At 41.1% G+C, this 27050-nt stretch overlaps 1 protein-coding gene across 7 annotated transcripts in view; it reads right to left on the bottom strand.

Moving 5' to 3' along the window:
- Slc25a26 (solute carrier family 25 member 26) overlaps positions 1-22277 on the bottom strand; it is a 105767-nt gene extending 83490 nt beyond the window's left edge. For 3 of the 7 annotated variants that reach the window (XM_034511420.2, XM_034511421.2, XM_076940148.1), the window contains exons 1-3: positions 22132-22277; positions 12048-12204; positions 5235-5344 (exon numbers count right to left, since the gene is read on the bottom strand). In XM_034511420.2, the coding sequence (XP_034367311.1) occupies positions 5235-5344; positions 12048-12204; positions 22132-22164 (300 nt within the window). In that variant the 5' untranslated portion in view covers positions 22165-22277. Of the gene's footprint in view, positions 1-5234; positions 5345-12047; positions 12205-14748; positions 14830-17891; positions 17968-22131 lie in introns of all 7 variants that reach the window. The other 4 variants (XM_076940149.1, XM_034511423.2, XM_076940150.1 and 1 more) reach the window with 4 other exon arrangements.
- Positions 22278-27050: the final 4773 nt, after the last annotated feature.

Below are 27050 nucleotides of genomic sequence, written 5' to 3'. Positions count from 1 at the left end.
TGCTAACCCTGAGTTTCCCACCCCTTTAATTTTACATATGAAATTGCATTTCCCCTATGTCCACTTGTTGATTTCTCTTATTTTTAGCACATTTACATGAAACTGAAACCCAAAGTTTGTGGTCTATGAAATGGAAACAAGATCCTATAATGGAAAGGAGGTACTATGTACACTCGGTAAACAGGCTGATAAACTGACCCTGAACTTCAGGGGAGTTCTGAAATAAGGCTCCAGACTATTAGCATATCAGAACACTTTCAGAAACTTCAGAATCTGGAAAACTTTTTAAAATTTGCAATTGTTCTTGAGAAGTTCAAACGTATATGATATATGAAATATGATCAAAACCACCCTGAGGCTCATCTCTTCCTTCGGCTCCCACATTTTCCTCAACATGCCCCCCTCCTAATTTCTGGTCCAGTTAGTACTACCCACATAAGCATGAGGATGGGACCATCCACCAGGATAAGGAAACTTACCCCTGCTACATCCTCAAGAAAGGGTGATTCTCAGTCCCCAGCAAGTACCAAATAGCTCTTCAGTAAGGATGGGGCCTGGAGAGCATCTACCCCATCTAAAATCTGAAAAACTTTTTAACAAAATAAGTGAGTTTTACTACCAATTTTTAAAATTATTTTTAATTATGTGTCTATGTGTCTCTGTGTGTTGGATTTTAACAGAAGGTGCCACAGAGGGCAAAGGTGTTAGATTCATATAACTGAACTTACAGGTGGCTCTGAGTCTGATGTGAGTTCTGGGAATCTGACTCAGGTCCTTGGGAAGAGCAGAATATACAATTAACCACTGAGCTATCTCTCTAGTCACACTCCCAAGAAGAATTTTAAATCAACTAGAAGTCAACACAGAGAAATGTTTTGTGCCTCAAGCATTCCATATATGTACCCACTGCTGACCAGTTCTCCTGAGCTCCTCTGAGTCTGATGTGAGTTCTGGGAATCTGACTCAGGTCCTTGGGAAGAGCAGAATATACAATTAACCACTGAGCTATCTCTCTAGTCACACTCCCAAGAAGAATTTTAAATCAACTAGAAGTCAACACAGAGAAATGTTTTGTGCCTCAAGCATTCCATATATGTACCCACTGCTGACCAGTTCTCCTGAGCTCCTCTGGGGCTCATGGAAATGATAAACAGGTAATGAGATAAGGCCTTGCTACCTAAGGAATCAAGAACCCTAAGGGAAGCAGTAACTACACATGTCCTCCAGCTGTTGCCTTGCTCTTATGGATGCTTGGTTCCCAGGTCTAAGGCCTGATCCCCCCTCCCTCTCCCCATGTCTAACCGTCTGCATGAGAATATTAAAAAGCTCCAATTCATAAAAAAGGTAATTTCAGTTATCAGAAGCATCAGAGCATATAACAGTTTCTACAAATAAGGAGATGCACCACTAATATGGAAAACGCAAAGCTGTAATTTGTCTTACCTTACTATGTTATGTGGTCCCAAGTTGGTAGCACAATTTCAGGGAAGCTGTGACACCTTGAAGTAGTGGGGCCCATGGGTGACAGTGAACTACCAAGTATGGGCTGTGAAGATTGCCTCTGGCCTCTGCTCTTGGCTCTACGTACCTTGTTCTCTGCTATCTAGTAACGGCAGGCTCCTGCCACCATCAACTGAGCTGTCCTGCCATTCCTTCAATACCATGATGAATGAAACTTTTCTAAAACATGAGCCAAAATAAACTTTCCTCTTTTCAGATTAACCATATTAATATGCTAGTCACAGAAACACAGCAGTAACTAACATTCACCTCTATAAACTCTCTCAGTAAGCTACAGGGAGTGTGGCACCTGAAGGAAGTATAGCTCTCAGGCAACAAGGTCACAGGTGAAATGAAATGAGTTGTTAGGTTCTATTTTGCTGCTTCCTTTCAATAACATATTAGAAAATATAAGCCAAACACACAACTTAGGAAACTATATTGAAGCAATGACATGCAATTACAAAATAATGGCAAGGCTAGTGGTGTAGCTTAGCAAGAATCTAGATTCATGCCAGGGTGGGGAGTTAAATAATGGAAGAGGAACTGGGAAGACAGATCATTCAGTGAACTACTTGCCCCACAAGCAAGAGGACCTGAATTTGATCCCCAGCATCCACATAAAATGTCATGACCAGTGCTCCAGAGAAGGAGAAACCCAGGTCTCTGGATTGCGCTGGCCAGTCAGCCTAGCCTAGCAAAGACCCAGGTCCCAGTGAGAGACTGTCTCAAAAACAGGTGGACAGCTCAAGGACCAAGACTTAAGGTGGATCTGTGGTCTCCACAGACATGTCTGGACTTGTCAACACTTACAGAAACATCCACACATCTAAACATAAACACAGGAATAAATAAAAATAATGAATAAATAAAATAGGTAACAGCTATCATAAAAACAAAATCTTTATATCCCTAAAGGCTAAACTTAAACCTTCACACACCATTTTTCATCCCTTAAGACATTCAAAATTAACTGTATAGAACGAGGTCTACTGTCAAAACATAATCAAACTTGGTGTAAGCTTGGAACAAAAGGTTTGAAGGAGTTTTTAAATTAAATGTGGACTGATTTTAAATTAATAAATTGTTAAAATGACAAAACTCCCCAAATTAATTTGCAAAATCCAATGTAATACCTCTCTGATTTCTTGCAGAAATGTACAAATTGATTCTGAAATTCACACAGACATACCATGGCTGGAGAGATGGCTCAGTGGTTAGGAGTGTTTGATGTACATCAGGAGGACCTGAGGTAAGATCCCAACAGCCACTGAGCAGGCCACTCTGAGGGGTCCAATGCCCTCTTTTGACTTCCATATCCACAAGTACATGCACACACCTACATATGCACACACACAAACAAAAGAGAGGAATCTGCCAGGTGTGAATGCCTTCAGTCCTAGCACATGGAAGCAGTTTGAGGCCAGCCTGGTCTACATACTTCATATCGAGTTCCAGGCTAACCAGAGCTACATAGTGTGACTCCATCTCAAAAAGAAAAGAAAGGGAAGGAGGGAGGAAAGAAAGGGAAGGGGCAAGGGAGGGGTCCTATAGCAGTTAAAATGATGGTGAATACGCCAGAAAACTGTCAATGATTCCAGACTTACTACAAGGCTACAAACCATGTAGTGTACCTGCAAGAACACACAGTGACACTGGGCCAGAACTCAGAACCCAGAAATAAATTTCATGTTTATGGTCAACCTCCTATTGACAAGAATGCCAGGGCCACTCCGTGTAGAGCAAGAGTCTTTCCAGTAAAGACATTTGAAAACTGGATTCTTACATGCCAAAGAATAAAGTTCAGGCCACTGAGATGGCTCAGCAGGTAATTATGCTTGCTATATGTTCTAGTTTGTTTTCTGTTGTGATAAAATACTAAACAAAACCTATTTGGTGGCAAGAAAGGGCTTCTTTCATCTTATAGATAGCCCATCACTAAGAGCAGCTAAGGCAGGAACTTGGAAGTAGGAACTGAAACAGAGGCCATAAGAGAACACTACTTACTGGCTTGCTCCCAGGCTCACATTCAGCTACCTTTCTAAGACTGCCCAGGACAACTTCCTAAGAACAGTCTGTCTTGCAGTGGGCTGGGCTCTCCTGCATCAGGCCAATCTGAAGGAGGCAATGCCTCAACTGAGGTTCTTCCTAGCCATGTCAAGTTGACAACAAGATTAGCTAGCCATCACATCACATGTCACAACTTGGCTATCTACATTTGAGCCTCAGAAGCCTCTGACCTCCACATGCATATGGTGGCACCAGCACTCACATGCACAGGCACAATAAAAATAGACTTAAAAAAGAATAAAGTTAGGCCACAAGCCCAAACCATACACAAAATTCAACTCACAATGTAGCAAAGACCCAAGTATAAGAATTAAGACTATAAAATATGTATAAGAAAATACAAGTCTATTTTGAGCTCATATTAGGCAAGGGCTTTCTCAACATGATGCCAAGTCACAGAACACACAGTTGATCTAGAGCTACACATACTTGACTCAGAATCTAGAGACCCTGAAGGAAAAAGATGGGAGCAGAGAAGGTATGGGCCGGAGGTTAACACAGTAGGCCAACAGGGGCAGTGACAGAGTGGTATCTGTCACAGTGCCTGCTCCTGTCCCCAGCTCCTGTTCATAGTCACAGATGCTGCTTCACTGCGCCTTACACTTTGTGTGACTACCTAGCACTGCACTGTAGAACCCATCCTGGGAAAATTAGCTCCAATTCGTCTACACTAACACAAACAACCCCAACCACACTTATATGGATACCTTCTTCCATCTCTTTACTTCTATCTGTACAAAAGATGTTTTAGAGCTGCCTCGGACAATAGTACACAGTGGACTTGTCTTACATCCTAAGGCTATCTTTTAACTGTCATGGTTTATCAACTCATGTTTATTGGGATTTTACCACTTTCCCAGTAGAGGCTAGGGAGACAGTGCAAGCATGAGGATCTGGCATCACAATAAAACACTGGTGCGAGGCAAGCACCGTAAGCCCCGCACTGTTGGGGATGAAGACAGGAGGATGGCTGTGCCTGGGTGGCCTGGATGGCTGGGGCTTGCCTAATTCCAGGTTCAGAGAGAGACCCTGTCTCAAGGGACTGAGACAGGGAGTGACAGAGCAGGAACCCAACATCGTCTTCTCCTGGAACCACATACTGGGCACAGAACCACAGGCACACTTGTGTATATACAGCACACATACCTAAATGCAACATACACATAAAAAGAACTGTTAAAGCCTGGTGTGGCTTTAACATATCTTCAATTTTTGTATTCAGGAGACCAAGGCAGAAGGATCACAAGTTCAAGACCAATATGGTTACACAGTAAAACCCTGACTCAGAAAAGGTTTGAGGTGTTTAATTAAATAAAATTCACCATAAGCAATACATTTTGAGAAGATAAATATGTGCATTTTGATATAAGTATTACACAGTAGAATCTGATATAGTGATAGTTTGTCTAGCATTTATAAAGCTCTGAATTTGAACCCAGCACCAAAAGTATTACACAATATATTTGTTTCAAAGCATTGTTTTACAATTTTTAGATTTTAGATTGCAATTTTTAAATTGCAATACAATTTTTAGATTTTTATCTATCAGTTATCCATCAACTAAAAGAAATTCAAATTTTGAAAATGAAACAATTACCTGTCTCAACAAACACAGGCATAATTTACGTTTCTGAGACACTATACACATGTAGCCTCTTGCTTACCACTTCTCCTGCAGAGGCAGCCAGCATGTGCTTCATGGGTTTGAAATGTGGAGCTGAGTCGGTGTGCAGCAAAGATTTCACATATTCATAGGTGAGGAAAAACGCAGCAGCTGAAACATAAAAGTCTTTGTAAGAATAACTAAATATGGGGCTGGAGAGATGACTCACTGGGGCTGGAGAGAGAGCACTGATTGTTCTTTTAGAGGTTCTGAGTTTGATTTCCAGAAACCAAATGGTAGCTCACAACCACCTATAATGGGATCTGATGCCCTCTTCTAGTGTGTCTAAAGGCAGCCACAGTATACTCATATGCATAAAATGAATAAATAAATATTTTTTTTTAAAAAAAGAATTACTAAATATCTCACCTACTAAGGAATGTCCTTCAAAAGCTGAGACCATAATCATTAAATTATGAGATAAGAAATGGTAAGTGCATGCCGTTTTCCTAATTCCTGATCCTATTCAAAGCACACTTAACACGTAGCCTGGTGCCACCACACTTCACTGATGAGGGAAATTTCCTAGCAAACTTCTGAGAACAGACTGTGGGCTTCACAGACTCAAAGTATCATTACACAAAGTCATAAAAACAAGCAGCTGCACTGAGTTCTAAGTAGGTTAAGTAAAAGTTCTACAATGTTTATTCTAATGATGCAAAATAACCATGCTACTTTTAACTACTTCATCTTTACAAACATCAACTATTTTATTAAAAAATGGAAGTCAGGCCGGGCAGTGGTGGCGCACACCATTAATCCCAGCACTTGGGAGGCAGAGGCAGGTGGATTTCTGAGTTTGAGGCCAGCCTGGTCTACAGAGTGAGTTCCAGGACAGCCAGGGCTACACAGAGAAACCCTGTCTCAAAAAAAAAAAAAAAAAAAAGGAAGTCAGCACCAGACTTGGCAACACACACCTTTAATCCCAGCACATTGGGACAGGCTGATCTCTCTGAGTTTGAAGCCAGTTGAAGCCAGTCAGGTCTACATAGCAAATTCCAAGCTAGCCAAGGTTACATAGTAAGACCCTATATTGAGTGGGGGAGAATCAATAGAAAACTACCTTTATTGCTCTAAAGGTATCAGAACTGCACATGAGGCTTTAAAACTTTCTGTATACTATCAATCTAAGGAGTTTTTACCTCTTCCATAAGAGCTAAGACACAGAGGATAAAGGGACAACAATTTCTTCTTCTGAAGGATGTGAGAGCATTAAACACCCAGGAAAACAATTTGGCAGTGAAAACCATCTCCCAAAGTGTAAGGGCCCACCAGCTGCTCACATGAGTAATTACAAATACAAATGCTGTAAGTAGCTGGTCTATTCCCTTGTGGCTCCTCACATGGCTTACTGCCTTTGGCCCATTCACTACACGTCCAGCTATAAGGGCCCTACTACACTCAGCTGTGTGTTCTGCAGATGCTTACACCCCCACTAAGCCCCATCCTCCAGGACAAAGGAGGAAGCTAAAGGCACCTAGATTCCATCATCAACTACTCACGCTTGTCATTCATAGCTACTTTTGTGACGTAGAAATGTAAGTTCTGGCCCCTGCTAAACAGGTAGCATCTAAAAAGGCTCTACTAGTTGGAAGTGATGGCAGAGTGCAGCTCTAAGAGAAGCTCTGAGCAAAGCAGAGATGAGGAGGTGGGCTAGCTACCCACACCCCCACACGAACAAAACCCCAGATTGGTGCTTCTTCTGTTATGCTTTTTTCTAAAAGGAAACTGTTTTGTTTTGTTTTGTTTTGTTTTGTTTTGTTTTTAAAGGTCCCCCCCTCATCCCTCTCAATCCTTCACCTGTGCTAGCTCTGTTCTCAAAAATGCCCATAGCCATTAATGGTTACAGTGGGTTCTGCACTCAGCCTAGACAGAGCGTTAACCAATAACAAAAGAACAATGTTTCTACAAAGAAAAGTGTGATTCAGCAAAATTTATAGGAAATTCCATTTCAAAATGGCTGTACTTTCACTTCTCCTGAACTTTACAGTATAAAAGGCAAGAAGTTTGAACATAACACAGAAACAGAAGGCACACAAACACATGTATGTGTACATGCTGGTGTGTGTGTGTGTGTGTGTGTGTGTGTGTGTGTGTCTGTGTACCCTGGAGAATGTAAAACAGTCCTATGAACATAACAACAGCATCAAGTGCCACATGCACCACCAGTGAGGTCACACCTGCCTGAATCCTTGCTGCAATACATGATTGAGAGATCTAAAGAACCACAAATGCCTCAAAAACTGGTGACTATGAAAAGCTATGAGCACAGAGCAGACTTTGCCTTTGCAGCTCTCCTGCTCAAAGGTCCTCAAACTAGTCTACAGAGGAGGATCACCCTGAGGTTCTTTTTAAGACATCAGTGTCCTGGACAAAGCTAAGATTAATAACCACAATCTCTGGAGATAGGCCACCGGCATCGGTAGCATTAGCTTCTTGTTGATCAGGTCATTCTATTTGAGATTACCCTATACCTTTGCCCATACTTAGAAACGTGCATTATATAAAGCCAGGGTTCAACAATAGCTCATTAACTAATATTCAAAGAATTACAACGGACAGAGAGTTAGGGTAAGCCCAAGGGGTTAGGGAGGAAAGTGACTTGACAACAAGCAAATGGAAGACCATTTTCTCTTTGCACTACAAATCTTTCTTTATGTGAACGCTATGCTCAAAGACTGGACACTTATGCATCAGGTTAACATACTCATAATCTGAAAAAAGAGACAATGAACCCTAGCATTTAAGAAGCTAGAGCCATGATTCTTTGGATTCGTGCTGTGTAACATTTTTGCTAGTTGGTTTAGTTTACTTTTCAGCATTAGAAATATCCATCAGAGGAGAACGAGACAGAAGGACATGGAAGCTGATGTTCACTTGTCTGCAGCAGTCAAAGGTAGTTGGTATATCTAGGTTGGGTATTGGGTTACACGTCTGATTGTATGATTGTTATTGATCATTACCAAATATATAAGCCTTTGGATAATCTAAACATTATTCTCATCTATACCGAGCATGTATGGTTTGGGGATAGTCTGGGCAATGCCCACCCTTGTGGAGACAGCATGAAAGATTGGAAGAGTCATCTCCCACGCTGGCGTCTTGTGGGTGGCAGGGCTGGTGTCTCTGGCTGGACATTTCTAGCTGCAGCACGCACGTGGCCTCCGGCCACTGAACATGTTGGCTGAGCCAGAGCCGCTGAGGCTTAGATAGTCGGCTTGACCAGTGGCCGTTTTTTTTTTTAAATAATATAAGAAAGTGGCGCCCAATGTGGGGCACGAATTCACTAGAAATTTAAGTCTATTCACCTGAGAGTTAAAAGTTGTATTTAAAAAAAAAAGTGAGTGAGTGATTAGTGCTGATAGGAGTCATGTGACTCCAGCGAGGGAACTGTGAATAAAGAGCTTGCTGGCAGGCAGGTCCTCTGCTGAGAGAAATTGCAGGCTGCTGCAGTCAGAGCCAAATAAATAAGCCTCCGTTGTAGAGCAGTTAAAAGTATAAATTAAAGTATGAAGTTAAAATATAGGGATTATTTGCTTTTAGGAAATATTTATAAACAGATTTTTCTGAATCATGTGGGGATTATTGCCCACAGTTTGGAACTTAGGGAAAATTGTGTACAAGTGTACAAGTGGAAGCTGCTCTGGAGTACAGAGCCAAATAGATAGATGGTATAAATAAAAGACTGTTCTAGGCAGAGGGCTGAACAGAAACAGAGTGTAAATCAGGTATGTTTAAATGATATATAAGTTATATTGCCTCACAGGAGACTCAGGTTCTGTCTAACATGGGCCCCATGGGAAATCTGGGTTCATTTCCTGCTTGGCAAAATAGGGAAGGCCTAAAAATAGGCACAGTACTTTAGTTAAGATAGGGAAAATTGTCATTGACTCTAGAGTAAAAAGTACAGTGTACAAGTGGAAGCTGCTCTGGAGTACAGAGCTAAACACATAGACAGTATATATAAAAAACTGTTCTAGGCAGAGGGCCGAACAGAAACAGAGTGTAAATCAGGTGTGTTTAAATGATATAAAGTTACATTGCCTCACAGGAGACTTGGATTCTGTCTAACATGGGCCCCACGGGAATTTTGGGTTCATTTCCTGCTTGGCAAAATAGGGAAGGAAGATGGGTGTGACTTTCAGTTCTGCAGTTATATTTTTCCTCTGGGAAAGAGGTCAAGATAAAGGTTTTTCTGGTTACTGGCACAAAGATATTCTGTTTAGGGAAAAAGATTTTGGCTGTGTTTTTTCAGAAGAGATGATTAAGGTATTTCTACCTCCCAGAATTATATGGATTAGATATGAAAGAGGCAGGCTGCCAGAATACTAGATTCCAGAATACAAACAAAAAATTATCTTGATACTAAAATTTGTTTTGAGAGTTGTATATTGCAGAATATATAGCCTTTGTGAATCTACTCATCAAGCAAGCTGAGCAGACCTGCTCGAACCTCTGATGTCCTGGAATTTCAGCTGGATGCAATGAAGACACAGACATCAGAGGCTTATCAATTTACCCTCCCCTCCCGCCCTGCCCCTCTTCTAATATCTCAATGCCTGTAATCAGCTTGAAGAAGTTAATGAAGAGTCAGCGCCCCTATTCCCTGGGCTTGGGGACTGAGGTGGTTAATATTGGGCTGTCTTTCTAGGTAAAAGTAGCAGTTTTGGTGGAACTGGGAGGAACAGCTAGGATTTATTGCATAGCCATAACCTATTGGTAGAAATCTGTATAATTGTTATTAAGCTGAAGTTATAATTTCTTAAATGGTACAAAATTTACTTTGATTCCAAATTTAAGGTTTTCATTGGTATGAGTTTCTTATTGATATAAAGGTGAGGTTAATATTGATTACTCTCATAGGCATTGTGCCTATATTACACATTTAGGAATACAAGGCTTAGACCCACTCCTTCTTCAACTTTTTTTTTTTTAACTGATTTGAGATGATTAGCCTATGAGTTACGGGCCTATAGCAAATTCATGGCTCTGAGTTTATTGTTAAAATGTTTTCTATATTTTAATTAGAAATAGCTGAGAGGAGTTAATGGACAACAGTCCAGATTGCCTTATATAGATGGTTTTCAAAACGTCAGAAGTCCACAGAATTGACGTTACAAGTATTAATGTTCATTTTGATTAGAGACCTGTCTGCTCCTGACAGCTTCCCTGTCTTGGATTCTAAGAAGAAACTGAGCATCTTTGGAGTTACTCCAGTTGTGGTGAGACAGCCACTAGGCAAGAATTACCTCCTTTCACCTACAGACAAATTACTGTCCAGAAAAGGACACACTTGTGGAATACTCAACTGATTATATCTGCCAAGACAGAGTAATCAGCCCTTAATTATTCTGCATCACTAGGTCTGTCAGATGATCCTGAGCCAGAAGGCTGAAGATCAGATGCACCAACATTTTGAGGCTTAGGGACTGTCCAGGTGTTCAGCGGTCTCTATAAATTGGCTAAGTTTTAGAAGATATATATGCTTTGTGCTTCCCATAATTTCGGTTAATTCAGTCATTTGGGACTTCTGACAGGGTTGAAGACTTATAGTCTCATAGCCAATCCCGGTTATTTACTTTGAGAGAAAAGATGAGAGGATGGTTTTCAGCTGACATTCATTCTGAACCCAGGACATGACCCAGGTTCAGAATTAAGTTCAGAACTAAGTCTTTTAGTTAGGAGAGATGACAGAGGTTCTGTTTATTCAACAAAATGATGGACTGGGTATTAGGACTATCTTGTACCTCACTGGTATAAATTGGCATAATTATGCTCTAATTGTATTTTAAGAGAAAAGTTTTATTTTAACAGGAAGGGTGATATGTAGGAGGAGCTAAGGTGGCAGGAGTAAGGAGAGGAAGAGGAGAAGGAAAGGAGGAGCTAAGGGATAGATGGAGAATGAGAGAGGGACATGGACGCTGATGTTCGCTTGTCTGTATCAAAGGTAGTTGGTATATCTAGGTTGGTTGGGTATTGGGTTACACTTCTGATTGTATGGGCATCTTGTTATTGATCATTACCAAATATATAAGCCTTTGGATAAAAAAAAAAAAAGAAAAGAAAAAAAGAAATATCCATCAGAGACCAGGAGGCCACTCAAGAAAACACTACCTGCTCTGCATGTGCAAGGTCCTGGCTTCAATCCAAAAGAAAAATAAAGCATCTACTAGTAAACAATTAAAATTAGGAAAGTAACTGAAAATAAGATATACTCCGAAGTAAATTAAACAAAAATAAATCACCCTAATTACCAAATGAGAGCACTGAAAATCAGGACATGACTTTAAAGCCCAAACAACAAGTATTGGCTGCAGAGGATCCAGGACAAAACAGCACCTGCCTCATTTAAGATGTAAGCAGACCAATGCCTCGCTGTCACACCTGCTCCCATCCCAAAGCAGTAATCACCAACCAGCTTCCCACTGGGTCACCTGGGATGCTTGCCACACTCCTTTATAAAGCTGCCCGAGAATCCTGGTGTGCTTCAAGGCTAAGAATCACTGCATTAAGGAATCATGCTGAAAAGGCAACATTTTAAAAATCCTAACTAGGGGCTGTAATAGCAAAAACATTTTTAAAAGATTATCTTTTACATTCCTTTTTTTGTTTTTGGTGTTAACAACCTGGGTCCTGGAATGGAATCTACAACACTCTGCATTCTGTTTAAATATAATCAAAGAACAAAAAATAAATTCAGAAAACCGGCTATAAGACTTAATGAATTTTATGTGTTAAAATTAAAATACTCATCTTATACTAGTCTGAAAACACTATCTTGGCTTCTGAGCAGTGTGAATATCAACACCCTTACCATTAGGAAAGGATCCAACAGCTGCAGAAGGGACACCAGCATATATTCCACGAAACCCGCCAGCCTTGTTAAATCCCTGGGGACTCTGCAGCCTTGTCTTAATAGTATCCAAAGGAAATAAGATCAAGTCCACAGAAACACCTGCTACCCCTCCAGCCTGTGCAAAAGGTGGGGAAGAGAGAAAAGAAAAGTGAGCTCTCGGCCATGTAGGGACAGGGGAAAAGAGTCTTCTCTTCTTTTTCTCCCACTCTGGATCAGAGCTGTGGCCATCTGCCCATGCTAGGCAAGCACTCCACTACTGAGCTGTGTTCCCAGCACTGAGCAAGTCTTTAAACAAACATCTCATATCTTCCAGTCCAAGATTTCCTTTGCAATATTCAAAAGACTTTAATTTTTATAAGAAAATAATATGACTATCAGTTGTACTAATTTGCAACTTATACAGTTTTTTTACCTTTTAGATGAATTTTAATGAATTAATTTTTAAAATAAAATTAAAGCTCACTTTTAATTTACTCTTGTGATTCAACAACTGTTTAAAGCCATTTAAAAAAAAAGAAAAAAGAAAAAAGAAAGGTTAAAAGTACAAAGCATCCTAAATAGTCAAGTAGCTCCTTGTATTAGTTTCTTGTTGTGTCTTTCCAAGGTTCCATAGGCATATTCAAGCAGGCATGAATACTTTCTTATTTATTTCAGTTGCCTTGTTTTATGTGGTGTCTGTACTGTTCCTGTCCATGTGCAGAGACCAGAGATAGACATCAGACATCTTTCCTTGATTGTTTTTCACCTTTATTTTTGAGGTAGGATCTCACTAAACCTGAAGCTTATGAACTCAGTTATGCTAGCTGACCAGTGAGCTTCATGTCTCCCTCCCCCGTCCCTTCCCATCTCTCTTCTGAGACAAGGTTTCAAGTAGACCAAATTAGACTTGAGCTCTGAACCTTCTTCCTCCACCTTTCAAGTGTGATGGGCATATAGACACAATGGAATACTACTCAGCTGTTAAAAAAAATTTTTTTAATTAAAATTTCAGGTAAATGGATGGAACTAGAAAATATTAGAATGACTAAGGTGTCCCAAGCTCAGAAAGACAAATGCCACATGTTCTCTCAGCTGCACTTCTACCTCAGAATCTTCAGTAAGTGTATAAACTGAAGTAACTTTAGAAACCAGAAAGGTAAAAAGGGACCATAGAAGGGGTCTAGAGAAAGGAGAGCAGGATTCAGGTAATACAAAGAGGGAAATGGGAAAAGCGAGAAGGGAGATTCTGCTTTTATGGAGGAGGAGGGATTCAAAATAGAGTGAAAGGAGAGAAAGGAACAATAACACCAACAACATTTGATAAAGCATCAAGGAATCATATTAGTGTATATTTACCTAAAATTGTACACAGTACATATAAGAAGTGTGTGCGTGTGTGTGTGTGTGTGTGTGTGTGTGTGTGTGTAAATGAAGGTATGGCACTTGAGCTGACAACACTGTCCACACTGTCTCAGGCACGCATCAAGCATGAGAAACCTTCATTTGAGTTACTGGTCAGAGTAGACAAGTGACTCCCAAAACAGTATAGGTTGAAGACTTGTATTGCTGAAGACACCACCCATGTCCTATACAGGGCTTAGAGATATGAACTGGACATAACCTGCAAGCCTCCTACCAATGATCTACTGTCCCCAAACCTTAGTATCAGAAAGTACTTTGCAGGCTGCCAAGGGAAGAAAGCAATCAATAGTCCTATCCAGCTGTAACACCAATGAATTTTAACAATGACTACCAGAGCAAGCTAGCCCTAAAGGTGCAGGACTGGCACTCATAACTTGGTGGTAACCAGCTCCCATCTAGCTGGACTTAAGACACCACTCAATAGGAAGAACATCGTATCTGGTACTAGAAACCTGACTAACTACCTGGGGCTATCAAGGTAAGGAATCTTAGAAGAGAACCTACTACCTCACTTTACCGGCCAGCATAACTCCTACCTGCATTCTAAAATAGACCCTTATATTCACAGGTAAGTGTAGCTCTCACCTCTCATCAAAGAAATTTCTCTCCACACCAAATGGAGATTGTTACTGAAAACCACAACGGATCATGTGCAGAAATCAATGTGTTATGGGAAGCCTGGCCCCAACTGATACATCTACAACAGGACTCCAGCACCTAAGGCTCAGGGAACACTGTGGAGGAGGAGGTAGTGAGAGTGTAAGAGCCAGAGGACTAGGCAGTCTGCCATGAGATTGTGTCTCCTAGAAATGACACAGAAGCTACAGTCATGATACCTCAACAATATGACTGCCTAAACAAGACCTGAACAACAACGATAATATCAACAGATATGATAACACAGAAGAGAAATCTCTCAAGGGTCCCTAGCCACAAAAAACTATAGGCAACTAATGTCTGCTAACAGAAGAGAATTAGCTCTCCCAGGGATAGTTATCCAGTACAAAATAGTCAGCCTTGAAATCATACACACACAGCCACAAAAAGACTCAGCAGGTTGTATTTATATATTTATGCATTTGTATGGAAAATAATAGTCAAAAGAGACCATCAATTTGATGAGGGAGGAAGCATGGGAAGGGTTGGCAGGAAGGGACGTGGGAAGGGAAGAGAGGGCAAAGGAAGAAGTAATATAATTATATCTTAGGTCTTTTAATCTTAATAAAAGTGAAAGTAAATAGAAAGTAAAAGAGAGTACCTCAATGTTCCAGCATATATCTGTAATCTCAGCACTGAAGAGGTTGAGTCAGAAGAACCTGGAATTCAAGACCAGCCTCAACTACACAGGGAGAATTAATTTCAAAATTAATTATGTAAAGAAATAGACAGATGGCATACACTATATAGGCTGTGCTATAGTACTTTTATTTCCTTCAACAATTCAACCTATGGCCTAATTGGATCAAATGCTCTATCTTGTCTTTTGAACTACTGAGTGATAAATCTGCAATAATGGCTTTTTTCTGCAATAACGGCTTTTTTTGAGTCTTAAATTTCAGACAGCTAAAATCCTTTTCCATCTAGATCTCTACTAAGAAGCACACATCTAAGGACTCATATATTATTTTCTGTTTATTATATCTGCTCATCCCTTGATAACTTTTACTAAGTGACTTTTTTCAAAGAAGCTGGTGCTCATTCCCAAGTTTCTTTAAACAATGAAACATTAAAAACTGTACCTCATGACTATAGCGACATACAGGCCAAATATTTTAATACTAAATTATATTAAAATTAAATTTTATTAAAATTATATTTAAATTACATCTCAATAAAAGAAGAGTAAAATTAAAAAAAAATACAAATACAAACACAGTGCCAAAGAAAGGTCAGTACAACATGTCTAAAGGCGCCATTCAAAGGTGGACAGATGATAGTCCTACATAGTAAGTAACTTGTGTGTGCGTTACTGTTTCTATCTTTTTAATATTGAGCCATACGAACATACAACCCTTTAAAATACATTTACAAGTAAAAATTATGTGTCCTGTGGCAAAGAAAGGAGAGAAGGGGAGGGGAAAGAATGGGTACTATTCACACTTATGAGCAAAGTTCAAATTCTCTCTATCCTTCCTCCAAGTTTATACAATTTCCAGTTTGTGCAAAGCTAAGTGTATAGCAGATCCATGGCTCTACCTGCCTGTTAGCACAGAACCACTCCAAAAGGTAACTGGAAAAACAAAGCTCTGTCGAGAAATGGAGCAATGCCTTTCTTTTTTTTTTTTTAATTAAATAATAAAAGTGAAGTAGTAAAAGTCAAAGTAAGTTGGTGAATGTATTAACACTGTAATATTGCATGATCAGCCTGAAAGACATAAAACGTTAAAGACTATGACCTAAAAAGATGTCACTAAAGAGCTCCGAGATGTGCCAATCAGGAAAGGGCTACAAATGGCACTAAAGTGTCTAGGCCGGGTGTGGTGGCATGTACCTACTGCATGTCGCCCAGGACCATGGGTGGGAAGGTCATGGGAGCTGACACCACAAAGGAAGAAAAAGAGAAAGAGACAGAGTGCATGGTTCTCTGTGGAGTCAGCCTGGGCTTTATGCATCCTCAAAGTGATGTTGGAACAGAGCCATCTGGCATCCTTGTCACTCTTTTAAAAAAATTTTATGCTGTTTAGAAAGTAAATGTGCTGCCTTCCTTTTCTCAGAACACAGAACAAAAATCTGATGAGAACAGTGATCCACACCAGTTCTTTAAAAACAAGCTACACTGTGATTTTCTCTTTAATCTTCCGCAGTTCGGAGAAACGCTGGCTATCTGGTGCTAAGCTTTAATCAAGAATTCTCTAAATGTAGGGCTGCTGTGCAGGCATTGATTCTGTACACGCTTCTCATCACAGCTCTCATCTTCTGAGGATAAAATGACCAGAGACTGATCTAGTAACACAGAAACCACGTTACTGTGTGTGTGAACTTCAAGTTCTATAGCTGAGATGTCATTTAACTTTATGAGAATGAAAAACAGAGTGAAGAGTATCTGTTCAGCCACACAATAGAGTTAACACTTAAGCAAACCCTTTAGGGAATGCATACAGTTTCACAGGAACTCTGTGCATACACACAAGCCAACATCAGCTGGATTATAAGAGACACTCTCAGATTCATTTGTTTTTTAAGTTTGTCTGATCATTTGCCAAAAAGGTTATCAGGCAACAGACTAAGCTCAAGACTTAAGGTGGCTTGTGCCAAAAAAGTGTAAATTCAAAACAAGATAAAATGGGGTGGAGGCAGGAAACTTAAAAGCTATGCACAATCAATCAGCCAACCAAGACCTGAAACCCATTAAGTGTTAGATACAACACAAGCTCTGCCCCAAATCAGCAGCTGTAAGAATACCCAACATGCTATAGGGGGAGTAATTGGGTTTTGAAATTATGTAACTACAGCTTGGAAATTGCTCTAGAAATTGAAAAGGCCAAGATTATATGCTACCAACCCTTTTTCCTAAAAGGAAGCTGGCTGGACAACAATGTAAATCAACACTGTTCCATTTACAACACAAAACCTAGACTCCCATAAGCCACCAGCCCAAAGGACAACTAAGCCAGCCAGAACCCCATCAGGGCTTCTGGGGGAGCCAGGCTTCCTGATGTTTTTAGTTGACTGCACAGTCAGGAGCCACCAGTGATCTGACAGCTAGCTATCTTCCTCACCTCACAACTGCTGTCCCTGTTTCCTATGACCCTCGTCCCCTCCGTCACTGGCTGTGCATTCTCCCTGCAGGAGTCCAGCCTCCCTATACTAAAGGCAGGCTCATTGGGTAAAGGACCAACTTCATCTTGCAGTCTCCACCTATCCATCTTTCAACCTTCCAGCACCCCTGAGGACTTAGAGCAAAGCCTGGCCCTGTCTTCCCACTCACAGATGTGGCTTTCCTCCTTTCAGGGAAGCCCAACAGGACTGTCCCCCATCCTTCACTTTGAGTTTAGATCCTCTTGTTTCTAGACTATAATCAAATAATCAAATGCTATTTTCGGTGCAGTGCTGAGGACTGAATCCAAGACCCCACACGTGCTAAGGGACTCAGTCACATCATTAGTCAAACTGTTAATGATACAGTTGGACAGCTCAGACCATTTGTTCATATCTACCCCTCTAGATTATACAATCTGTACTTTGTTTACCAATACATTCCTAACATCAGCACACGAAAGCATTCAACAACCATGATAAAAAGATGTTACTCATATTTTTGAAGGTACTACACATCAACCTGTAAAAAATATACATTTTAAAAATAGCAAAAGGCAAAACCAAGCAACACCCTACTCTCTGAAAAAAAATAAATAAATAAAAACAACCCAAGCAGTGGTACATGTCTGTAATTCCAGCTACCTGAGAGGCTGAGGCAGGGAGATCATTGCCGTTTGAGAGTCAGAGGCCACAAGGAAACACTGCAAGACCCCAATATCTAAAATAAGGAGGAAAGAAAAGAAGTGAAAATACAAATGACCAACAAAGCGAAAAAGCCCTTCCTCATCACTGATGATGAAATAAAAAATTAATTTTGAAATTAGAAAAGATTTAAATGTGAACTTTATAGGCACTATAAATAGAAACAATCTACTCAGAGAATTTGTTAATTAAAGTTTTTAATTGTTACACCTTTGACCCAGTTTCTTTTATTCCTCAATATTTCTTGTACAGATATAATATCTCAAATATACAAGATGTTTTATTGAGGAAACAGTTATAGCAAAAGCAGGAAGATTTCTGTGAGTTTAAGGCCAGCCAGGGCTACAGGCTATAGGCCAGAATGAGACACTATCTCCAATACATAAAGAGGGGGGTGGGGAGAGTGTACAAGGTCTTGAGGAGACGGCTGGTTGCTAAAGGGCCTACAAAAGAAGCCTGAGAACCTAAACTTCGAGCCCCAGTATGCAGGTAAAAAAACTGGCTGTGGTGGATGACTGTTTTGAGAATTTTCTCTATGGTGGGGACTAAGCAATATCTCCCCTGCCCCATTCCAAGCTCCTAACGACAAACCAAAGTCCAATTCCACCAAAGTCCCTCTAGGAAATCAAGTGTTTATCAGGCTTACAGAACATGAATGAGCTCATGGGTGGGGTCACCAGAGGAGCATGGATGACCTCAAAGCAGGTGCACTGAAGAGTCTGAACTCTGCATGGACACGGGCTTCCCCACAGCCCTATAGATGGAGTGCCTGTTCTCCTTGTCATCCTCAGCCAATATACTCTAACTGCTGGGCTAGCCCTTCTCTGGAAGTCCTAAGCAATTAGGGAAGGTTGCATACAATTGGCTAGGAGAAGCTAGATACTCAGGTGAGAATCCCAAGACCTTTCCACCCCACATCTTCCTATTAGGAAAGGTCAAGAAACACAGCTGTGATGACAGTTTGCAAGCAGGCACAGCTGGTGGTGGCAGTTTGTCTAAAGGGCAGTGCTGTACAACACACGCACTTGTAACTCCAGCATTGGAGAGGCAGAGACAGGAAAATCCCTGGGCTTGCTGGCTGCTAGCCTAGCTGCACACCAAGTCTCAGTAAGAGATTCTGTCTCAAAAAGCAAGGCGCGTGTTTCGTTTGCTTTCCATTGCTATGATAAAACACCAGGACCAAAAACTACTCAGGGAGAAAAGGGTTTATGCGACTCACAGGTTACAGTCCATTACTGAGGAGAGAGAGGGCAGGAGCAGAGGTGGGAACCATGGAAAACTGCTGCTTACTAGCTCATTTGACACGACTCAGCTGGCTTTTTTATACAACCCAGGATCATGTGTCCAGGAGTGGCACGATCCACAGGAGGCTGAACCTGTTCACATTAATCACTAATCAAGAAAATGGCCACCCCCCCCCACCACCACCACCACCACCAAGACTTGCCTACAGACCAATCTGGGGAAGGCGTGTTTGTTTGTTTGTTTGTTTGTTTGTTTGTTTTGAGACAAGATTTCACTATGCAGCCTTGGCTAGCCTGGAACTCATGGAGATCCACCTGTCTCTGCCACCAGATCCAGCCTGAAGGCATTACTTCAATGGATGTTCCCTCTTCCCAAATGACCCGAGCTTAGGTCAAGTGGACAAAATCTAATAAGTGTGGTAGGCAATTCGTGAGGAACAACAGTGGAGGTTGACCTCTGGCCTACACACACACAAACACACACACACACACTGGGAGTGTAGAGCACCTGAACAGCATGAATGAGGCTCTGAGTTCAAGCACCAGCAACCCCCAAAGTCAATGTGCGCCTCTCCCTGCAGAGAAACATTCATTATGCTCTTAAATTTATCAAGTTGATACTACAATATACACTATACATTCCCACCTCTGACTACATGTAACTATGTGTGAATCCATGTCTAGAAGCATGCACACAGGTGGCTAGAAGTTAAACATCTCTCTGGAATGGGGTTTGTGATAAGGATTATTACCATTTTTTTTATGGCTCACAGTTTATGAGGAATATTGCAGCATAAGTAAAAGCCATTCAACATGAATATGCCTAGCCCTTCAAAACCTCTTGAATCCACTGGCTGCAGTTGACAGGCACTAGGTAAGGAATAAGTGAGATTGTGCCGCATGGACTCTTGCTCCTTCTCTCCATCAGCAACCTGTACACTCGCACAAACCCGGAGCACCATCCACTCCAACTACCATGGTTCCCAAGCATGTCCAGAACTTTCTTCTTCTCCACTTCAGCTTAGGCTTGTCTCACAATCTCTAATGGCCTTCTTACCCAACTCCCTTCTTTACCCCACAGACACATATCCCTGCTAAAATTCTGTCTACTGGTTTGGCAGCAACCAAGTGCTGATTTTTCTCATAGAGCCATTTACAACCTTCCAGGTAGAGTTAAAAGCTACTTCCTCTTTTCCTCTCATAATTGCATTTATATTTTCCTTTATACTAACCACCATGTGTGATAATGCGAGATTCTTCCAAGTACAAGTCAGGTCAGTCACCTTCAACTCTTGACAACTAACCCAGCACCTCTGACACTGCAGGGCTTCCCCAACACAACCATAAGATGATGACATTTCTTGGTGTTCCCCAGTCACAGTGGTACTTGTATCCTGGGACACTTCTCTAAAGACTAATTCATCATCACCTCCTAACAGGAGGACTGTAGGGTTCAATCTGTTTAATGAGGCTGTTCTTAAGAATGAAAAGGTGGCTGTAGAATTGGGCTTGACATTTCTTCAGAAATCCTCTCAGGTTAAAGTACTGCCTAAAGTACTGCCTAGGCGCACAGGTTTGTTATCAAACAGAGCTAGCTTGAGCTCAACTCTTGGAAGAGCCTTGGATCTTCTTTAGAAAACCATTTCATTTCGTTTCTATTTCTTCATGTGCAAAACGGGGGAAAGAGTACCTATGCTTTAAGAGCTTTGGAAAAGTAAATAACAGTAAATGAAAATAAAATACAATTAAATAAGCCTGTTTTAGTCATGTGTCTGAGTGTGATGTGCTATGTGTTTGCCTGCACATGCATGCGTGTGCATGTGTGTAGTTACAGGTATGTGAAAAGTCCAACCTTGAGTCAGAAGTTTTCCTCATTGTCACTCCACTTTATTCACTGATGCAGGGTCTAGAGATGACCAAAGGTTAGTCTAGCTAGCCAGCTTGCTCCAGGGATCCCTTGTCTCTACCTTCTGAGCACTAAAATTACAGATGAGCCACCATACCCACCCAGCATTTCCAAGGGATCTGGGAACTGAAGTCAGGTCCTCATACTTACACTACAGGTGTTCTAACTACTGAGCCATCACCCCAAACCCAAATGAATCTCATATGTTTAGAGTGCCTGGCCCATAACCAGTTATCACCTCTTCCCACAATGCCCTGAACTTAGTCCACCTGTCACTTACCCAAGCACTCACTTCTGTACTGTCTGCAACACCTGACTCTTATGGGCAGGTTTCTCCTGCTCAACACTCCAATCCTCTCATCAGAACAGTAGCTAATTCCATGAACAAATGCCTCTGGGCTTCTATTTGCCCTTTGCAGGGGCATTTTAAAAATTAAGGTATTTCTTGTCTGCTTCCCGTTCACTCCTCCAGAATGAAATCAAAGTTAACCAATCTCTCTTACATCTGCTGAACTATTATCCCCTGCTAGACGGGCTCTTACAGGTCTGTCAAAAAGCGCTGGTTCTTATAACTCGACAGAATTAGCCAATAAACTTTCGAGTCCACAACACCACTACTTATGCTCAGTATTTCTTCAAAGCCTAAACTTGGAGCAAAATAAGCAGATTACTATGAACTAAATGTGTAGAAACTGCAAAAAGACAAGCTAGTGTCTTGGACGGAAGGGTCATAAGTATTTTCCTTAATAGTATGTATTCATATGTTTCTTTAATTCCCAAGTTCAGGTGAATGTGATGTATAAGGGAAGATGTTTTGCCTTCAGTAAATAAGATAGTGTGTCAAACATACCTCATCTTCCTCTAAAAGCCCGGCAGGACCCACCTGGCCTGGAGACTAGACTTCCGGACGCCCCTAAACTTGGTCCTAGACCTAGCTGCCCGTGACCTGATCCTGTAGCGGCAGTACAGAGAAGCCGCCGCAATTCCCATGCAGCCTACACCCAGCAGCCCACCCCTACCCCGCACTCACCACCAGCGAGACCGTGAAGCCTGGCGTGTCCATGGTCCCGCCAAGGTTAAAATTACAAGCTGAGCAAAAGCAGGTGCTGACTTAAAGAGCTGGGCGCCGCCATGTTGGGGCGGGATCTGGAGCAACTACTTCCGGGGCAGAAGTCGTGACGTCACACCACAACAACAGCACGTGCGTCGCTTGGTGCGGATCGCTGAGCCCTTTCCTGGAGGATCCTGGGGTCTGGAGCGTCTCGGGCTTCCCGCGCTGCCGCAGCCGGCTCGCGATGTACTGTGTAAGGGCCTCGCACAAGCCTGTGGCCCCGGCTGAGATCTACGGAAGAGCCCGGAGGAGAGCCCAATGCTGGCTGGAGGAAGGACTGGGACCCGTGGCACTGCCTGTATCTGAAGGCCAGCCTTGTGGTTTCCTTCTCGCAATCCAAGTCGGTTATTCCTTTGCTTTATCTGTGCAAGTTCTGTCTGGCTTTCTGTTGATCCAATTCCAGGAGAAAAAAAAAGACAAACAAAAATACGTTTTTATTACCAAAAAAAGTAGTATGCTCCATTTCTACTGACTTTTATTTCCCTTTAAATTAATTTACTTAAAATAGGAGAGTGATCGCTAGAGGCTAGGAAGGAAAAAAGGGTGGAGGTAGCTACTATCAAAATACAGTTAGATGGGGCCAGTGAGATCGCTTAGTAGGTAAAGGTGCTTGCCACCAAGTCTGGAGATAGCTACTAACAAACTACTAATAGATAGTGCCAGTGAGATGGTTCAGCAGGTAGAGACTTGCCACTAATCCTGCGGCCAGAGTTCTCTCCCTAGGAACCATAGGTTGAAAGAGACAACCAGCTCCCACAAGCTGTCTCCTAATCACTACACCTACCCCATGGGGCACATATTCCTAATATTTATTATATATCATATTTTGCATGTTAATATATTTTATTACATATTAATATATTGATAACTAAATAAGTAGAATTTAATACTTAAAAAAAAAAAACAGTGCAGCTCAATTGTGAGTGTAACTCAATAGTAGACTATGTGTTTACCTAGCAAGGCCCTCCTCAGGTAGATGGGGGAAGACAGGAAGAAGTATTGCTTCTCTGCAGGACAGTAGGATTGCTAGTTTACAGCAATTTACACAAGTGTTTGTGTGTGCGTTTGTATTTCAGTTTGTATTTGAGTTTTGTGGGGAATGAGATTTCACTGTAGCCCATGATAGTCTGGAAGTCACTGTGTAGCACTGGTGGCCTCAAACTCACAGCAATTCTCCTGCCTCTGCCTCCTAAATCTTGGGATTACCGATGTGAGACATTCACTTGGATAATAATTTAGATTTTTTTTTTCCAGAGCTTTGAACATGCAAGAGCAGCATTCTGCCACAACGGCTGCATCTGTAATTTCACCTACCTGGTCACTGTTAGATATTTTATGGAGAACTAAAGAAAATAGAAAATTTCAAAGATTACCCACAAAGAAGTGATATTTAAGGAATTAAACATGCTAATTGCTGACTTAGCCATTTCACATTGTATGGATATACTGAATTATCACCCACTACACCAATAAATTTACACAATCACTGTGTCAGTTAAAAATAAAATGGGAGTAAAAAAATTACCTGCTCTGATATGTAATTGTTCATCTTGCTCACAGTGAACTCACAGTGGATGAACATGTCATTAACTAATTAGCAAGTTTCTTGGAGTAGACTTGTCTTTACATTTACTAGACAATACCTTCTAACCTTCACATATATTAAGGGCCTACTACATCTCAGGTAGCAGATATGTCATGGAACTATGTGACTAATGGACTTTTTAACCTCCGGTAATCTTGTGTGAGCCATAGAAGACAATCTTGATTAACTCAGTCAGTGTATTAGAGAACTGATTTACAACTTCAAAAACCCTTTCTGTGATACAGCACAACATGACCATGACAGCAGGGTTCTGTCACACAGGTCCTGCTCACACTCAAAGGCATGGAACAATTATATAGACTGCGAGCATGAAAGGGCAGAAATCCTGAGGCCATCTGAGAATTCTCCCTACCACTCTTTTTGATAGGGTGGCTTCATTGGTAGCCTCCCACACCCAATTGGGCTCTACCAGTAAGCTTCTATTAGCATTCTCCTTTTACTTTTGCTTTTGCTTGGCACCAAGACATTCCCACAGTTCACTAAATACTGTTATGCTTCAACCCCATGGCCAGAACTCTGGTTGGTTGGTTGGTTTCAGCTTAACAAGTAAGTAGCTTAAAATACCAACAACTTTTACCTCATACTATTTTTGTTACTTAAAATCTGGGAGAACTTAAGCTAGGTAGTTCAAACTCAGGGATTCTCAAAACTTACACTGTCAGCATTGACCAGTGTCGTCCCATAAAGCTTGATTATAACTGGAGAATCTACTTCCAAAGTGGTAGCTCACTTCTACAACTGACAAATGGGTGATTGGCAGGAGGCCTACCAGATAAAAACTACAGTATTTTTAAATGTTAAAAGGTTGTATGTGTATGGGTGCTGGGCTGCGTGTATGTCTGTGTGCCATGCACATGCCTGGCATCAGATCCCCTAGGACTGGAGTTACAGATAGTTGTAAACCACTATGTGGGTGCTGGCAATCAAAACCCAATTCTCTGGAAGAGCAGCCAGTACTCTAACGACTAAGCCATCTCTCTGCCCCACCCCCCAATCTTTTTAAATTATTATATCTATTTTTATGTATTGGGGTGTTTTGCCTGCCTATATGTACCCAAGAAGGCCCGAAGAGGGTGTTAAGTTCCTGGAAACTAGAATTACAGACAATTGTTCATTACCATGTGGGTGCCAGGAATCAAACTATGATCCTCTGGGGGGAGGAAAGAACCAATACTCTTAATCTATGAGTCATCTTTCTAGACTAGATTTTTTAAATTCTAATTTAAATGAACATCATTTTTTCCCATCCCTTTCTTTCCTCCAACCGCTCCCATTTCCTCCTTTTTTTCCCCTCTCAGTTTTCATGGCTTCTTTTTCTTTGATGATTACACACACACACACACACACACATACACACACACACACATATAACCTGCTGAGTCCATTCACTGTTTTTGTATGTACATGATTTTAGCACTGATTCTTAGTATTGGATAACCAATTAGTGGGCTCATCCCTGGAGAAGACTCTTTCTCCCTCTCTCAGCAACCGTTAAACTGTCTTTTATGACCTGACTCAGAAGGAAGTCAGTAGCCATTATTGCAGCAGCTTACTAACAATAGAAGCCTTGCGTATGCACTACTGTGTTGGACTACATAAATATTAATGGCTGACATATTGAAAACTGGCACCCACATTAGAGAAATACAAGTAGAGAGCACAATAAAATATCACTGCATGCCTATAATCCCAGCACTCAAAAAGCAAAGGTATAGAATCACTACAAGTTTAAAGCCAGTGTGGGCTACATAGTGAGTACCATGCTAGCCAGGTCTATATTGCAAGCAAGACCTTGTCTTTTTTAAAAAGAGAGAGAGAAAAAAAGAGCCACATGCACTGCAGTGGCTAAAATTAAAAAGACCATTGTTGTCTAGGATGAAAAAACAACTAATTCACTGTTTTGCTGAAATGAATATTATACAACTACTATAAAATATAGTTGTCACCCTAAAAGACAAACATAGTGTATCCAAAACTTTTACACTACTATTAAAAGGTTTATATAAACAGGAAAAATGGAAATACCCAACTGTCTAACAACTAATGAATGGATGTAGTGCATGAATTGTAGTGCATACTTGCAAAAGAGAATTACTCAACAATACAAAGTAACCTGGGGGCTAGTGAGATGGATTAGTGGATAAGAGCAGTTGGTATGCAAGTATGAGTTTGAATCTCCAGCAATCTCATAAGAAAGCCAGTCATGGCTGAGTGTGCCTTTAATGCCAGCACTGGGGAGCAGAAACAGATGAATCCCGGGAGCTTACTGGCCAGGAGCCTAACCAAAAAAATGACAAGACTAAAGTTCAGTGAGAAACCCTTACTCAAGTGAATAAGGCAGAGAGTGCCTAATAGAACAGGATCCCCTCAGTGCGTCCTCTAGCCTTCCCAGGAAAGCACATGGCATGAGCATCCTCACACACATGTACACATACATATCACACACACCATTTGCACACACTGTACACACAAAACAAATAATAAATCATAAACATTTTAAGTAAATTAACAATGCATACAACATGGGTTAGTCTCAAAACACTGTAGTAAGTGGAAAATAAACATTAGAGGACTCACACCTGGCAATCTTATTCAAACTCTAGAAAAGATAAAATTTTAAACTACTATTTTTACATTTATTTAGTGTATGTGTGTGTATACATACAGACATACATGAGTGCATGCAGCAGGATGAGTCTGGGTCCTCTGAAGTGCAGCTAGTGCTTTTAACTCTGGAGCCACTTATTTCTCTTGTGTTAAAACTGTAACTCATGGATCAACATGCTGAAATGGGATTCACAGGCTCATTGACAGACACTCATTCATTAGCAGACGTAACAGGAGAAGAAGCTTCCAACTGCCAGATCTAATGTTGGCTGCAACATTCTTCTAAAACATCTTGCAGGGCAGCTGTGTGCCTGCATGTGTGTACAAGCTACAGTGCTCTTAGACCTTTGGGCTGCAGTCTCATTTGGGGGTTTTACAGGGTGAATGATCATGCACTGCTCTGTATGACATCAGGTGGTTCATATGGTTACTGGGGGCCGTGGCATTGGAAAATCCATGCAAACTGCAAAGACAGAAATAGAGAGCTTCAGTTGAAACCAATGACCTGGTACAATTAAAAGTTAATGAAGTTGCAAGAATAATTTATATTGTACGTAATGAATTAAGGATAAAGCCTTTGAACTCGAGCTCAGCTGGGTTGGTGAAAGGAAGACATGAATTGTTC

This window comes from Arvicanthis niloticus, chromosome 9 (genome assembly GCF_011762505.2).
Source record: "Arvicanthis niloticus isolate mArvNil1 chromosome 9, mArvNil1.pat.X, whole genome shotgun sequence".
NCBI lineage: Eukaryota > Metazoa > Chordata > Mammalia > Rodentia > Muridae > Arvicanthis > Arvicanthis niloticus.
The sequence above is the reverse complement of the archived record's forward strand: the minus strand, read 5'-3'. Positions and strand labels throughout refer to the sequence as shown.